Here is a 16,609-nt window from a genome sequence, read left to right as displayed (position 1 = left end):
TTCAGAAGCTTGAAGAAGGATCTTTCTTCTTCCATAAACTATCCTTGTATAAACAGGTCAAAGATGGAAGACCCCATCAAACTCAACACTGTCATAATATATGGCTGTTGATACGAATCCTCTCATTTTGGGTCCTTTTCCCTTATGAGGTTTCAAAACATGCCTAGAGGTAGAAGCTACCAGGGATCTTCTGGTGTTTTTTTTCCTTCCCCCTGAAGCATGCAATTGTTCTGTTTATGACAGGAATTTAATCTTTCCTTGGTTTGCAAGGAAATTGCAAAGGTTACTATCATTAATGTTAATTTACCTGGTGTGTGGAAATGTGTATCTTTTAGATTGAGGCAACGTTGTTGAGAATTTTAAAAGCTCTAAGTGGATCAAAAGTCTTTTTATGTTTTGGGAAACATTTGAAAAATTTCTGAAAGTTTTATATTTCTTGGCTATTCTAATGAGTCATGGCAAAAATTTCATGTAAGAGGAAAAAAATAAGGTATGTGAAGAAAACTTTCCATCGCGAATCTTAATGCATTTGAAAAGTACCCAGTAATGCTCATGAGAGGTTGATTGGAGACTGTCTTTCAACATTGATGTGTTGTCTTCTGGAACAGAAAGCTAAATAAAAGCACCTTCTGCATGGATATCCCTCTTTAATGCATACTGTGTTGGGGCAATAAAATGACCGGGTTTTATTCCTTCCAATAGACAGAATAAAATGCCATTTTTCAAACAGAGGATATATTTTTAGACAGAGTGAATTGTGGTTGGTGCTTTACACAAGTGGACTGATCTTGTCCCAGGAAAAACTGGAGCTGTTTTGGACAGGTGGTAGTTCCAGTGTCGCACTTGCTGGTTGCCTTGCTTTGCATGAAGGAGTCCTCTCACGCCTAGTCAGTGCACTATGCGTGGCAGGTTCTGATAGGCTGAAATGGACAAGGTCCAGTTATGTGGCTGATATGAGCTGCTAATACCTCACAGGATTGTTATGAAGACTAAATAAATTAATTCGTGTAAGGTGCTTAGGTTCTTGTCTGACACACGGTGAGTTCTCAGTAAATATTAGCTAGTGCTCTACCAAATACCAGAGCTAAGACATATTAGAAACACCTTTGCTTTGTGTAATTTTTCTAATACCTGTTTCTTCAGATTTTCAGCAGTTCTTAGAGAAATCTGAAGTTGGTTTCTTGGCATGAGGCAAGTCCTAACAATCATCTAGGGTATTCTCTGTGATTCGTTACTATCCTTGATGATAAAGTATGGTACAAAATCCCCAATTAATTGATTTTTCTAAGTAATTATTCTTAGGGTTTGTCACATTTGCCTTCAGCATTCCAAGAAACTTATATGAAGTATTTTTCTCTGTATTTATACAGCAATGCCTACAGCTAGGGCCCAGAAATTAGCACTGGTCAGGGTGGTATAATAAGAACAATGGAGTTGGACTCAGGAAACATCTGAGTTCCAATACTTCTTAATTTTCTTTTCTTTCTGTCTGTTCGTCTAGAAACATTCAGAATTCAGTATCTATAGGCGAATATTTGTTTAGCCTTGCAATATGAGGAACATGATTGTAAAGGTAGGAAAAGGAGAAAATAATTGTGTTAGTTTATAAATGAGACCAACACCAAATTTTGTACATTTAATAAAATGTTTACAGATTTAATCAATTGATTAATTTTGTAGACTCCTTTCAGAGAGTTGAGCTTTTGGTGTCACTTGGGGCAGGTTGTTTGCTTTCGGTTATTGTTTTATTTCCTTTATTAGAGCTCATAATGACACATTATTGATTTGGTACTTGAAGTTTAGAGAAGCAGAGAGATGGAAACATTTCACAGAAAATAGGGGTTAAAATGAAAAATCTATTTATGAATTTACTACAAGCTTAGGATTCTTTCAAAAATGTGGCAAACAAGGAAACTATTGAATTCTGTAAGACAGGCAGGTTAGGAATTGATAAATGTTAGATTAGAAAGGACCTTCAAAATCATCTAGCCCAACTGCCTCATGTTACAGATGAGAGGTTGAAATCCAGAGGGATGAAGTAACTCACCAGGTTCCTAAGAGAACTGGAATTCAGGACCCTCAACTCATTTTACAATATGTACCAAGCACATGTTACCTCCCACAATTGATGTTGAAAACCCACCAATGTAATGATTTTATTACTTCTTTCGACTGAAAAGTATTAATAACGTTAAGTTAGTGTGGGGAAAGTCTCTTACTACCTCTCTATGTTGAAAGTGCTTTGAAAGTAGGACTGAGATTTCCTTTTATAAATACACCAATTATACCAATGAGTTAATTCAAATCAATTCAACAAATATTTATTGAACATCAGTTATGTGTTTGGACTGACAGTGATGACATCACTGGTCCAGATGCCCAGGGTATCCTGAGGGACAGCGAGGTTCTCAGCTTAGAGGGCTAGGTGTGGGTGGGCTGCAGTTTACCTGATGCCTTATGGACCATATTAGTTGGTTTTATCAAAGCTAACTCTTACAAAATCTAACAAGTGACTTAAAAACCCTCCTGCAGAAGAGGTAAAGATGGCAGACAATGCTAATAATGCAAAGCCCAAGAAGATAATGAGGAAAGAACAGGACTGACCCCTTATTCTTAGAATGAGCTCTTTGTTGGCTGCATAAGGGATAAGAACATTCAGATTTGACAAAAAGGAGAAATTAACAAGAAGGAAGCCTGAAAAATGGATTTATGCTTACTACTATGATTAGTGATAAATCTCGAAACAAGGGAAAATTTGCCTCAAAATGTTAGCTAATGAAGCCATCAGGACAAGCAAGATGTTTAAGAGTAAGTATCGAGGGCTTCCCTGGTGGCGCAGTGGTTGAGAGTCCGCCTGCCGATGCAGGGGATGCGGGTTTGTGCTCCGGTCCGGGAAGATCCCACATGCCGCGGAGCGGCTGGGCCCGTGAGCCATGGACGCTGAGCCTGCGCGTCCGGAGCCTGTGCTCCGCAACGGGAGAGGCCACAGCACTGAGAGGCCTGCGTACCGCAAAAACAAGAACAAACAAACAAAAGGAATAAGTATCTAGAATGTGAAGATTAACTCTTTATGATTTTCACAGTTGTGTTCAAAGTTATGATATGCAAGACTACATACCGTAAGCTTACTGATAAAAAGTTAGAAGGCTCCGTTGAGGTTTCTGACATTACAGCAAAAATGGTAAAGCCTCTATACGTTGAAATATGCAATAACAAAACTTTTGTGACTGTTGCCTAAGTTTTTCAGTCATTAGGGCTAATGTGGTCTCTGGAAACAGGAGTTATAATCATCAATGTAAAAATAAACTCCCCTCACAAGTCTGGACTGCCAAAGAAAGAAAAAAAAAGGTAAAGCCTCACACTATTAGTGAAATACGTGTCTTCCTCTTCCCTGCTGTGGTAAAACATGCCTAAAGTAATACATGGAAAACCACATGGCGACAGATTAAATGTGTTCTTCTGTCAGCAAATACTACTGAAAACTTCACAGAAGGCATTACTGAAATTTTAAAGAAGTAAGTATTAGAAAAATTATACAGTTTGAGTGAGAGTAAAGGTGTTTCTGCTATATCTCAGCTTATGGTATTTTCTAGAGACTAAGAGTGAACATTTATTGAGAACTCACTATATGTAAGGGAAAATTCTAAGGTCTTGGCATGAAATTATTTAGTCTTCATGATAAGCCTATGAAGTACTATTATCATTTCCATTTCCAAGATGAAGGAACCTATGCACAGAGAGGTTAAGTAATGAGGTGAAAGTCACACAGCTATTGTAATTAATAGTGGAGCCAGTAAAGAGTCACCATGGGTATTCTGTCTCCAGTGCCAGTGATCTTAGCCACTCTTGTATTTGCCTCTCTGTTTCAACAATGAAATGCACAAAGAACTGAGATACTTTTTTATAAGCCAATAAAAGAAAGATGCATCAGAGAAGAAATTTTCTCAGTAGTCAATGATTTCTTTATATATTAACAAATATATTGTGAAAAAAAATAGTACACATGTACTCAGTGGCAATGGAGCCACTGCATTTACTGCAACATCAACAAAAAGCGTTCTTGGGTGAGATGACAGCAGACCCTACAGTATAGTCTCCACAGTTTCACAGGGAATCAGGGCAGAAAAATCACTGAAACTGGAATTGCACAAAGCGCAGTGGGGCATCACTGATGTCATTATTTCTATAAAAACAAGACTAAACTAGGTTCTCTGTAATACTTTGTGTTGAATGGGGAGTAACCATGAAAATATTTGTCCCACATGCTTCCTGCAGAGTATCTGGAAGCAAAGCACTATGACAATGATCAAATGTTACATATTTTTCTTTTTAAAAAGGGACAAGTATTTCAAATTTTTTTACCTTTTCTGTGATGATAAATTGGTGTCAGTGGTATGCTACTCAAAAAGTAAACTAAAACAACAGAACTTTATCCCTTCCAGTTAAAGGTGACATTCTAACAACGAGTGAGAAAGTGACTTGCTGATTGTAGGAAATTTATGATGAAGAGAGTGGTTTGAAAACTGATGCTGTTGGAAATGTTTCTATTGTCATGTGATTTAGTTGTTGAATCAATGTCATTATGTCACTTATTAAAAACTCTCTCTCATCTACCTCTGGGCCTTTGCACTGGCTCTTTCTGGTTGGAAGGCTCTTACCCCACATATCTACTAGGCCCACCCTGCTCTTCTGTCTTTTCTCAAGGTCACTTCCCCCATGAGGCCTTCTCTGACCACAGTTCTAACCTGCCCCACCCATCCTGTTACTGCCCACCCCTCTTTTTCTTTCTTTTTTTCTTCTGTGACACCTATCTGACCTCTGGTACACAGTGCAATTTACTGATTTACTCTGAAAAAACAAAAAAACAAAACCAAAAAAACTCTCATGTCTGCATTCTTAAAAAAAATCCCTGTTAACAGAGTTTTCCAAACTGTTTTTAAAAACTTGTAAATTAAGAATATTTGTCCTTTCAATTCCACTTGCTAAAAATATAAAATGCAACACCTGGTTAGTTTGCATTTACTGATTAAAATACAGGAAGGCAGAAATTTGCTAGTCTAATTCAATAAAATTTGTGAATAATTGATAGATGTAATTAAAAAGCATATTCTGTGATTTTGTAAATATAGCCAACGAAGCATTTCTTGTATTTGATATAGATATAATTGTGAAATATCTATTTTGTCTATGACAGTTATCAAAGACTAAATATCAAAACATATTGAACTTTAAACCAAATTGTTGAACTCCTATCAATCTTTTTAATAGTTCAATCTTTTAATAGTTTAATCTTTTTAATAGATGCAAATGAATGTTACATAAACTCAATTTTTTTTTTTTTTTTTTTTGCGGTAAGCCGGCCTCTCACTGCTGTGGCCGCTCCCGTTGTGGAGCACAGGCTCCGGACGTGCAGGCTCAGCGGCCATGGCTCACGGGCCCAGCTGCTCCGCGGCATGTGGGATCTTCCCGGACCGGGGCACAAACCCGTGTCCCCTGCATCGGCAGGCAGACTCTCAACCACTGCGCCACCAGGGAAGCCCCTGCATAAACTCAATTTTTAACATGCAGAGGGACTTTTGGGGCTGTGTGACATCTGCAACTGGAAATGTCCAGCAGAAAGTAGAAAATACAGAGGCAAAACTCAGAGGACAGGTCAAGATAGTGATTTCCGTGTGTGTTTGTGAGAAACATCTGGAAAAAAATTTTAATGTTGGGGAGCGCATTTTAATATGGTAACATTAATCTTTAAATAAAATTGAGCATAATTTATGCTAACAAGCTGAGGGATAAACATGCCTATTTAAGATGAAGGATTACCTACAGCACAGGAACTTTCTGACAGCATTCACTGTTCTGCAAAACTGCATTATTATGAGTTTTTAAAAAGTTATAGTGAGGAATTCCCTGGCAGTCCAGTGGACTCTGCACTTTCACTGCAGGGGGCACGGGTTCGATGCCTGGTCAGGGAACTAATCCCATGTACAGCACGGCCAAAACCAAAAAAAAGTGATAGTGAGCTGTGGTATAAGCTGAGTGATAGACACATAAATTAATGGAACAGACTAGAAAGTCCAGAAATAGACTTACATAAATATGGTCATTTGATCTTTGACAAAGGTGCAAAAGCAATTCAATAGAGAAAGGATAGTCTTTTCAACGTATGATGTTGGATCAATTAGACATCCACGAGCAAAATAATCTCAACCTAAACCACACACCTTATACAAAGATTAACTCAAAATAGATTATAGATCTAAATTTAAGATGTAAAAATTTAAAGCTTTTAGGAAAAAACATAGAAATCTTTATGTCCTGGAGTTGAGTTCTTAGAAATGACACCAAAAGCATGATATACAAAGGAAAAAAATTATAACTTGTACCTCATCAAAACTGAAACTTTTGCTCTGCCATAGACAATGTCAAGAGGATGAAAACACAAGCTGTGTGCTGGAAGAAAACATTTGCAAAACAGGTATCTGACAAAGGACTTGTATCCAACATATATTTTTTAAAAACCTTTCAAATGCAATAATAAGAAAACCTAGTTTAAAATGGGCAAAGGATTTAAACAGATATATTCAACAAAAGGATATAAAGATAGTAAATAAATCCATGAAAAGATATTCACCATTGTTAACTGTTTTAGGCTGAATATGGCCCCCAAATATATCTATGTCTTAATTCCTGGACCTTGTGAATGTGACCTTACATGGCAAAAGGGACTTCACAAATGTGATCTTGAAATGGGGTGATTATCCTGGATTATCTAGGTGGATCCTAAATGTACTCACCAGCATCCTTAAGAGAGGGAGGCCGGAATGTCAAAGGAGAAGGAAGACGATGGAAACACAGAGACATTTGAAGATGATACACTGCTGGCTTTGAAGATGGAGAAAAAGGGGCCATGAGTCAAGGAACCCAGGAAATACATTATATATGGAATGCAACATATTATAGAATTAGATATAAAAATATCCAGGTGATGTAATTATAGGAATCCACTGAAAGAGACCCACTTTCTAATTAGTTCCTGGAACATGGATGGATGCAGAGAATCCAGCCTTTTGGTCAGCTTCCTGAAGTGGGTTCCTTGACGGAGCTGAACTACAAGACGCTGAACAATGAGTTCCTGATGAATTCAGTCTGGGATAAGCATTGATGTTTAAAAGCTAAACCTGTGATCAGAAAGACATGGCTTTAAATCCCCAGTTGGTTATTTATTGGACATGTGACTTGTAGCAAGTTAACGGCTCTAAACTTCAGTTTCTTCTTCTGTAAAATGAAGATGCCGGGAGCATCTACCTCCTAACGTTACCCAATTAAATCAAATAATGCATTTAATGTGCTACCCCAGAGATAACACTCAAGATGTTGGCTGTTACTATTCTGATGGTATTTACCACCCACCTTCTTGGAGAATCAAAGTGTGTAATAGCACATTAAAGGCTCTGAGTGGCTCTGTTGAAAAGAACACTCTTCTAGAACTTGCTAGCCTCAGGTACCACCCTGAGCACCTGGTAATGGATTCTCTTTAGCTTGATAATGAGAGTGTGGCTGAGGGTCAGGAAGGGGCTATTTTTTGCTCCAGATGACTCATTTCTACCACCACTCAGGGACTAGGGTGGCAATCTTCACATTTTTCAGAGCTTTCCTTACAGAAGTAAGGTTTTGCAACTGAGCAGGACCCTATGGGGCCGTCCCACGACAGACCCCTCCCCCCTCCCCTCTGCTTCAGCTCCTCTTTGTAGGACCTAGATAACAGTATTGGATGCACGCTTCCTGAGTTGTTTTACAGAGGCTAATACCCCCACCAAATGGAAGCAATTAACTACTTGATGACCATGAGCACACAGCACTGCCCCCAACGCACACCTGTTGGAGCCTAAGGTTGAATATCGTTAACCCCTGTGACGCCGCCCTGTTACCTCGCCATCAACCGATCAGAGAATTGTGCGCGAGCTGATCACACAGCCTGGGATGCCATTCCCGCACCTGCCTTTAAGAGTGCTTTGCTGTAACCCATGGGGGAGTCCGAGGTTTCCGAGCACTAGCTGTCCTGGACTCCTTGTATGACTCCCTACGATAAGCGCTGCACTTTCCTTCAAATCACAACCTGGTGTCTGTAGATTGGCTTTACTATGCACAGGGCACGAGGACCCAATTTTGGTTTGGTAGCAGTTTAAGTTCACATCTCCTGGCTCACCTTTCTAGATGTATTATTTCTTATTTTTTAAAAAAATGATTGATGTAGAGTCGATTTACAATGTTGTGTTAATCTGTGCTGTACAGCAAAGTGATTCACTTATACATTATATTTTTTCATATTCTTTTCCATTATGGTTTACCACAGGATGTTGAATATAGTTCCCTGTGCTATACAGTAGGGCCCTGTTGTTTATCCATCCTGTATATAATAGTTTGCATCTGTTAATCCCAAACTCCCAATTGTTCCCTCCTCCCTGGCCCCCTGCCCCTTGGCAACCACAAGCCTGTTCTCTATGTGAGTCTGTTTCTGTTTCATAGATATGTTCATTTGTGTAGTATTTGAGATTCCACATATAAGTGATGTCATATGGTATTTGTTTTTCTCTTTTAGACTTACTTTGCTTAGTATGATATCTCTGGGTTCATCCATTTTGCTGCAAATGGCATGATTTCATTTTTTTTATGGCTAATATTCCATTGTATGTATGTACCACATCTTCTTTATCCATTTATCTGTTGATAGACATCTAGGTTGTTTCCATGTCTTGGTTATTGTGAATAGTGCTGCTGTGAACATAGGGGTGCATGTAGCTTTTTGAATTATAGACTTGTGTGGATATATACCCAGGAGTGGGATTGCTGGATCATATGGTAATTCTATTTTTAGTTTTCTGAGGAACCTCCATACTGTTCTCCATAGTGGCTGCACCAACTTACATTCCCACCACCAGTGTAGGAGGGTTGCCTTTTCTCCATACCCTCTCCAGAATTTGTTATTTGCAGACTTTTTTTTTTTTAGTTTCTGCTTTATAACAAAGTGAATCAGCTATACATATACATATATCCCCATATCTCATCCCTCTTGCGTCTCCCTCCCATGCTCCCTATCCCACCCTCCCTATCCCACCCCTCTAGGTGGTCACAAAGCACCGAGCTGATCTCCCTGTGCTATGTGGCTGCTTCCCACTAGCTATTTTACATTTGGTAGTGTATATAAGTCCATGCCACTATCTCACTTTGTCCCAGCTTACCCTTCCCCTCAAATCCATTCTCTACATCTGTGTCTTTATTCCTGTCCTGCCCCTAGGTTCTTCAGAACCTTTTTTGGGTTTTTTTTTTAGATTCCATATATATGTGTTAGCATAAGGTATTTGTTTTTCTCTTTCTGACTTACTTCACTCTGTATGACAGACTCTGGGCCCACCCACCTCACTACAAATAAATAAAGTTCGTTTCTTTTTTTATGACTGAGTAATATTCCATTGTATATATGTGCCACATCTTCTTTATCCATTCATCCGATGATGGACACTTAAGTTGCTTCCATGTCCTGGCTATTGTAAGTAGAGCTGCAATGAACATTTTGGTACATGACTCTTTTTGAATTATGGTTTTCTCAGGGTATATGCCCAGTAGTGGGATGGCTGGGTCGTATGGTAGTTCTGTTTTTAGTTTTTTAAGGACCCTCCATACTGTTCTGCATAGTGGCTATATCAATTTACATTCCCACCAACAGTGCAGGAGGGTTCCCTTTTCTCTACACCCTCTCCAGCATTTATTGTTTGTAGATTTTTTGATGATGGCCATTCTGACCGGTGTGAGGTGACACCTCATTGTAGTTTTGATTTGCAGTTCTCTAATAATCAATGATGTTGAGCATTTTTCATGTGCTTTTTGGCCATCTATATGTCTTTTTTGGAGAAATGTCTATTTAGATCTTCTGCCCATTTTTTGATTGGGTTGTTTTTTTGTTATTGAGTTGTATAAGCTGTTTGTATTCAGTGTATTATTTCTGAGTCACCTGGCTTCTATCTCACCTGTCCTGAATTTTGACCCTAATGAGTAAGCTGAGAAGAAAGCCGTGGTTGCTCAAAAAGTAAATGTGTGCCCTTTTAGGAAAAGGAAAAGGAATTGAAAAAAAGAAGGTGAGGATAGCCTTTTAGAGTGAAATAAAACTTTATGCACTTCACAAAACCCAGATATTATTCAAGTCAGCCCTTTGGGAGGTAGGAATAAATGACTCCTATCAGGGGCTTAAGTAGGAGCAGGTGAGGAGGTGTCAGGCTTTCTTACATCAGGCCCGTCAGTTTAAATCTACATTCTTTTCTCATAGTGTCATTGAATCTTGAAAGTCCAGAGTTCACATTCTCTTCTGTCCTGTGAGCCTTCTTCAGTCTGCCTCCAGATTTAGAGCAGGAAACCTGTGGCGGTGAGGGCAGGTGGCAGTGTTGGCCTGAGAAGACTAAGTGTAGGTGTGTCCTGCTAACATGCTTGCCAGTATCCTTGATGTGTAAACCAGGTCCCATGAGCTTTTGCCCCCAAGGCCCAAAGATGACAGTCAATTTCTCTTCTCATTTACCTGGGTGGGGCTGCTTCTCCAGACCCAGAGCAGACGAAGGGGTGATGGTTGTGAAATATTCTGTTTCTGCCACCCATATCCCCACCCCTTTCAATCAAAAATTGCTTTTTATAATTGATCTCTGTGCTATGGAGGCCCCAGATCTTCAGTGTGCTCCAAACATTCTGGACTCCTTTCTAATTGCTGAAGATCCCCTACTAATCCCCAGGTTGAGAAGTCAGAGGTTCCAATTGATTTGCTGTGACCTGTTTGCTGTCTTTGGGTTTGTATTCCTTAGACATGATGTTTGATTTTCTATGCACTTCCTTCTCACTGAACTGCACCCAAAATAAATGCTGCGGGTTTTGACATGGGAAAGTTTAGCTGTTCAAACATGCACACCCTGCTGACAAATCCACAGATTGTACCACACACCAGTGTTTATAGAATCTTTGACAGGTTTGAAAAAACACTAACTTATTTATCATTTCCAGTGTCCTACAGTCTAATGACTATTTCACCAGGCCTAATTCTCAAAGTCTTTAACTTTCTTTTAAATCATATTACAATTCATTTTCACAAATATTCATCCCAGGCCCTGGTTTACACAAAATGATGCTGACAATGTAGGAATGGTGTTTTGAGGGAGGTGGAATAAAAATCTGTTACAGAAGTAAAATGAGGATCGTAATGTCTTGACACATAACCCAGAGCAATGCAGGAAAGAGTACTGCATTGGGAGGATAGTACATGGGTTCTAATTCCAGCTCTACCATCAACTGTAGGTGGGACTCTGGGAAGCGTCCCTGAATTTCCTCATCTGAACTAGATCTACAATTTCCAAATTCACCAAGATATAAGAATCACCTGGATTGTCTGTTCAGAAAACAGATTTGTAGTCCTCAACTCGGCCTTACTGAAATGGAATTTCCAGGGTAGGGATTTGCAAACGATACACACACACACACACACAAACACACACACACACATGCACACACACGCGTGCGCGTGCACAGAGCACCCTGTGTGATTTTTTTTTTTTTTTTTTTTTTGCGGTACGCGGGCCTCTCACTGTTGTGGCCTCTCCCGTTGCGGAGCACAGGCTCCGGACGCGCAGCCTCAGCGGCCATGGCCCACGGGCCCAGCTGTTCCGCGGCATGTGGGATCTTCCCGCACAGGGGCACGAACCCGTGTCCCCTGCATCGGCAGGCAGACTCTCAACCACTGTGCCACCAGGGAAGCCCTGTGTGATTGTTTTGAACAAACAGTTTTGGGAAGCACTGAACTAGGTAGCGTCTAGGGTCTTCTAGTTCTGAGAGCTATGATAAAACATTGGATGCTAGGATTCACCCGTGAATGAGAAAAATCTGAAGATAAAATGTATTCATTATTCATACTTAGTATTTTCATAAATATTTGTTTTTTGAAAAGCTATTGAAGTTAATGCTATGGTCTGTGTTTTATGGATCTAAGTGTTTTTCAGATTTATTTTTTCTCTTTGATTCATTGACTGTAATATCTGGACTGTCTAGCCCGTGGTGGTGTAGTAAGGATAAATGAGACCAGGATGTGAAAGTTTGTTATTATTATTATTGTTAGTAAAATAACTACCATAGGATAGATTCTGCTTTTATTTCTTCATTAATTTATTGATTTAGGAAAAAATTTAGAGTACTTACTATGTGCAAAGCATTATGCTGTGTTCTGTCTAAAATGTTTAGAGTGCTTTCCATTTCTCCTTTTTTTACCCGAAATCCTATTTAGTAGTACTTTGGAATGAATCAGATGTTTTATTGATCTCATCAATGTATCAATGCATTAGAAAATTAATAGCATGTATTGACACATCTATTCAGTTTACACAGGATGCATGATACACATTTCAAAGAGAGGACTCCTGGCAACAAATCCACAGGCCCGCAGCAATCTGTGGCCCACAGATTAGTAGCTGTCTATTTAGGGTGTCTTTTCCTATGCCTTCCTTTTCTCCGTGATACATTGCTATAAGAGAAATGAGTTATAGCGACATTCCAGTCCACGGGTTCAAACCTGAACCATGGTACAACCCTACGTAGTGAGACCTCGGTTGTGGGAATAAGTAATGGCAAATCATATTTGTGTAGTGCTTCACAAATAATGAAATAGTTTCATATCTATAATTTCATTTTCTTTCTGCAATAGTCCTCTGATATGGGCTGGGGAGGTCTTGTGAGATGTCCAGAGAAACTAGTGAGCCAGGGCTGGAAACCAGGCCTCCTGGCTCTCAGTTTAATGCCCTTTCCATTTCTCCTGTGATACCTCTGATTCTACAGCTAGAATGGCAATGGAGAACGGGCTGTCCTACACATCTCTGCCAGGGGTCTTGTGCTGTGGAAAAGTTATGGGAAGAGTGATTTGAGGCAATTCTTTTAGACATTTATGAAGGCATCTGTTTCAAAACTCTCACGATCTTACACTTCTCCCTTCTCTTGTATCTCTATTCCAATATATTCTCTAAAGTGGAGCTAATGTTTCTGACTCTAGAACATAATCCCCAAGTAAGAGGATGTTAATTCATCATCATTTGAAATCCTTAGAACAGTAAACACATTTATTATGTCACATTAAGTTATTAAGGTTTAATATTAAAACAGAACGGAGTCAGCCCAGCAGGGCAGTGAGAATGTGTTAGAATTCTTCTGCAATTCCCCACTCATCCCAGTGGTTAACTGGGATAGTTATCTAAAGGCAGAATGGCAGAAGCCTCTTCATCCTCAGTCTGGAAAGACCAAGGAAACTAACCCTTGCTAACCGTGGCTGCAGAGTATGACACAGTGCCCTGACATCGTCTTGGAGCATTGGAGGCAAGCTCCATGTGGACGGCCAATAATTTCTGCTGAGATTTCCAAAGAGAGGTATCAGGTTCCCAAGCAGGTGTTGAGTACTTGGGAGTCTGAGTGGGTAGATGGTCATCACCTGGAACAGGACGGGACCCCAGGCATAGGGTTAGGATACAGGGCAAGGCCTTGTAGGAATCAAGAGATCCACTACTCAGATTTGGCAAATAAAAATTTAGGGCACTCAGTTACTTGAATTTTGAATTTCAGGTAAACTGAATAATTTTTTAGGGTAAAGGATGTCCCATGCAATATACATGCAATTCAAATTTAACTGGGAGCTGTAAATTTTATGTGGCAATGTTAACAGGGACAAAATATTTCAGAGCTTTTGTGGACAGCATTTCAATTTTTCCTGATTCCGCTCAAGACCTCTAGGTTTCACCATGTTCTTCTTTGTCAGTAACCTGGATGCTCTGTTCATAAGGTAAGACTAGAGGAGGGAGATCCATTTCCAAAACAGTAATATCTGAAATTTTATTTCCAATTTACGTAATGAAATTTGACATTCATACAGACCCTCTTTACAACAGAATACAGTAGGTAGTTTCTTTTTGAAGATAAAAATAACATTATTAAGCTAGAAAGTGTCTTTCTCTTCAAATATTTCTTTTTTCATAATTTGTCAATGTTCATTTCTTACAATCAATTTGTGGAGAAAATGATTTACAAAATTAATTGTGAACATCTACAGGAAGTCTTTATTATCTAAACAATGGTATTTATTTAAAGTATAAAAGCAGGACTTAAAAAATTAACTGTGGGGACTTCTCTGGCAGTCCAGTGGTTAAGATTCCAAACTTCCAAAGCAGGGGGCACGGGTTCGATACCTGGTTGGGGAAATAAGGTCCTACATGCCGTGCCATGCAGCGCAACCAAAAAAATTTAAAAACAAAACAAAACAAAAAACTAATTCTGCTTGTGCTGTTTGTCACGGGGAAGTATTTTGTCTTAATCAGATAAAATATCATTGAAAATATACTGTTTGGTTTCTTCCCATGCAGGTCCTGCACCCTTCTTAATTTTCTCGCATGGAAACAGGATTTTTAGGATTGACTTGGAAGGAACTAATCATGAGCAGTTGGTAGCAGATGCTGGCATGTCCATGATCATGGATTTTCATTACAATGAACAAAGAATCTATTGGGTCGATCTAGAAAGACAACTTTTGCAAAGAGTTTTTCTGAATGGGACAAGCCAAGAGGTAAAGTACCATTTCCCATGGCATTTGAGGGATTTTTGAACAGGCTGTCAAATATGATATAGCAAATTCATAACATATAGATAAATGAAAATTACATTACATTGCAAACACACATCTGGCATATGTAGGTATTTATTTAATCTGCATCTGTGGTATCATGTTACTGAACAAGCCCATGCATGTGGCATTGATATTCAGAAGTCCCCAACAGGAGAAAGTGAGGATGTCAATGTAACTTTGAAAAGATGTAAGTTTATTAAGCCAGATCGCCATTTTATGGTTAAAACAGATTATTTACATGATTATTTTCTACTCCAGTGGTTCTCAGCTGGTGGCAATTTTGCCCCTCAGGGGACATTTGGCAATGTCAAGAAATATTTTTGATTGTCACAACTGGACTGGAGAGAAGAGAAGATGTGCTAGAAGCCAGGGATGCTGCTAATCTTCCTACAATATGTAGGACAGTCCCTCACAACAAAGAATTACCAGGCCTCCAATGTCAGTCATGCTGAGGTTGAGAAACCCTGTCTCATCTGTTTAAAATCTCTGTCATGGGTTTTTGCACCTAATATTTAGGAAGAAAATCTTCTTTTTATCCTCAAGGTGTTCGCAGTCTGGAAAAAAATAATAAAGCAGGTGATAGATATAAAATATTTTGCTTTAATCACATACAAAAGATCTTTTATCTTTCTTCTTAATTAGTAGAACCCTTAAATGAGTCCCAGCAGGAATGGTCTCTCCTGGGAGATGGATTACAGAGAGCGGGTGGCCAGAGAAACCTTAAGCATTTATTCCCAACACAAAGTGCCCGCTGTTTGTTTTTTGGGTTTGTTTGTTTTTTTTAAACACAACTTTCTCCCTCCAATTATTCTTAAAGCCTTCAATTAGGCACTAATCTGTTTTATCACATCTCTAATACTTACTAATCTCACTTTTAACAAAGATGGCTACTCATTACTCTCCAGCCATCTGTAGACTAGTTTCAAAATCTTGAGTTTAAGAATTTGGAGGGTTTCCTGTCAGAGAACAGGAAAAAAACATTAAATAGTTGTGGAATTTGTGGCAAGTCATTAGGAAAGGATTGGCCTGAAGACTAAAATCCACTAGTATTAGTCCCTGCTTTGGGTTAAAACATTGTTTAAAAAGGACAACCATTAAAAGGCAAACCACTTACTGGGGTGAACTAATATATTAGCAGTTAGTTAAATGGATTGGCTAGATTACTTTGTATGGGATGTGGGAATAGCACAGACTCCTGAGACTGATTTCTGTCCAACTCTGTGTTTGCTGATTTCACATCGGCAGCTGAAAATCAGTGATTGTGGGAATATTTCCACCACGGAAGTCTGCCATGGTACAAATCAGGGCTTCCTCCAATCTCTCACCCTCCACGTACCTAGAGGACTGGTTTACTTGCACATGCTGGAACTAGGAGATAACTGAGGTTTGGTTAAGTTGTTTTTATCACAAGAGAGCATAAAGAAAAGCCCTGCTATTCAGATCCTGGGGACAGAGCCTGAAGGCACTGAGGACTTTTAGAAAGGGAGGGACCTGGAAGGTCCCTTTATAAAGGGAGGAAGAGGAACCAGAAGAAATTAATCTACTTCATGCCCCTATGCACAAACTCCAAGGGAATCTTGCCAGAATTTAGCAAAGCTTAGAATTGGGTTCAGGTGAGAACCTGGAAAATTCCGTTAGCAAATGGAATTGAATAAACTAACCTTAAGGTAGCATGGAAATTCCACTGTTACTATAGTTGAAATAATTAATACTTTATGGCTGATTGCCTAATTTCAATAAATATAGAATAAATTTTCATCTCAAAGCTGTGATATAAATGCTATGCCCAGAAATATTCACATGGGAGGATGAATATTGCTGCATCTGAATGGTGGCATGGTATCCATGACTAGTTTATCATTTAAATTTTGGGAATGCACAAAAATGACAAGAACTTAAAAGAATAACCTTTGATACATAACAATG

The 16,609-nt window shown here is 39.1% G+C and overlaps 1 protein-coding gene across 4 annotated transcripts in view; it reads left to right on the top strand.

Annotated features, from left to right (window-relative positions):
* EGF (epidermal growth factor) overlaps positions 1-16,609 on the top strand; it is a 95,334-nt gene that overhangs the window by 9,702 nt on the left and 69,023 nt on the right. For all 4 annotated transcript variants that reach the window (XM_032633399.1, XM_032633401.1, XM_032633402.1 and 1 more), the window contains one exon: positions 14,424-14,623. In XM_032633399.1, coding sequence (XP_032489290.1) covers positions 14,424-14,623 — 200 coding nt within the window. The remainder of the gene's footprint in view (positions 1-14,423; positions 14,624-16,609) is intronic.

This window comes from Phocoena sinus, chromosome 5 (assembly GCF_008692025.1).
Source record: "Phocoena sinus isolate mPhoSin1 chromosome 5, mPhoSin1.pri, whole genome shotgun sequence".
NCBI lineage: Eukaryota > Metazoa > Chordata > Mammalia > Artiodactyla > Phocoenidae > Phocoena > Phocoena sinus.
The sequence above is the reverse complement of the archived record's forward strand: the minus strand, read 5'-3'. Positions and strand labels throughout refer to the sequence as shown.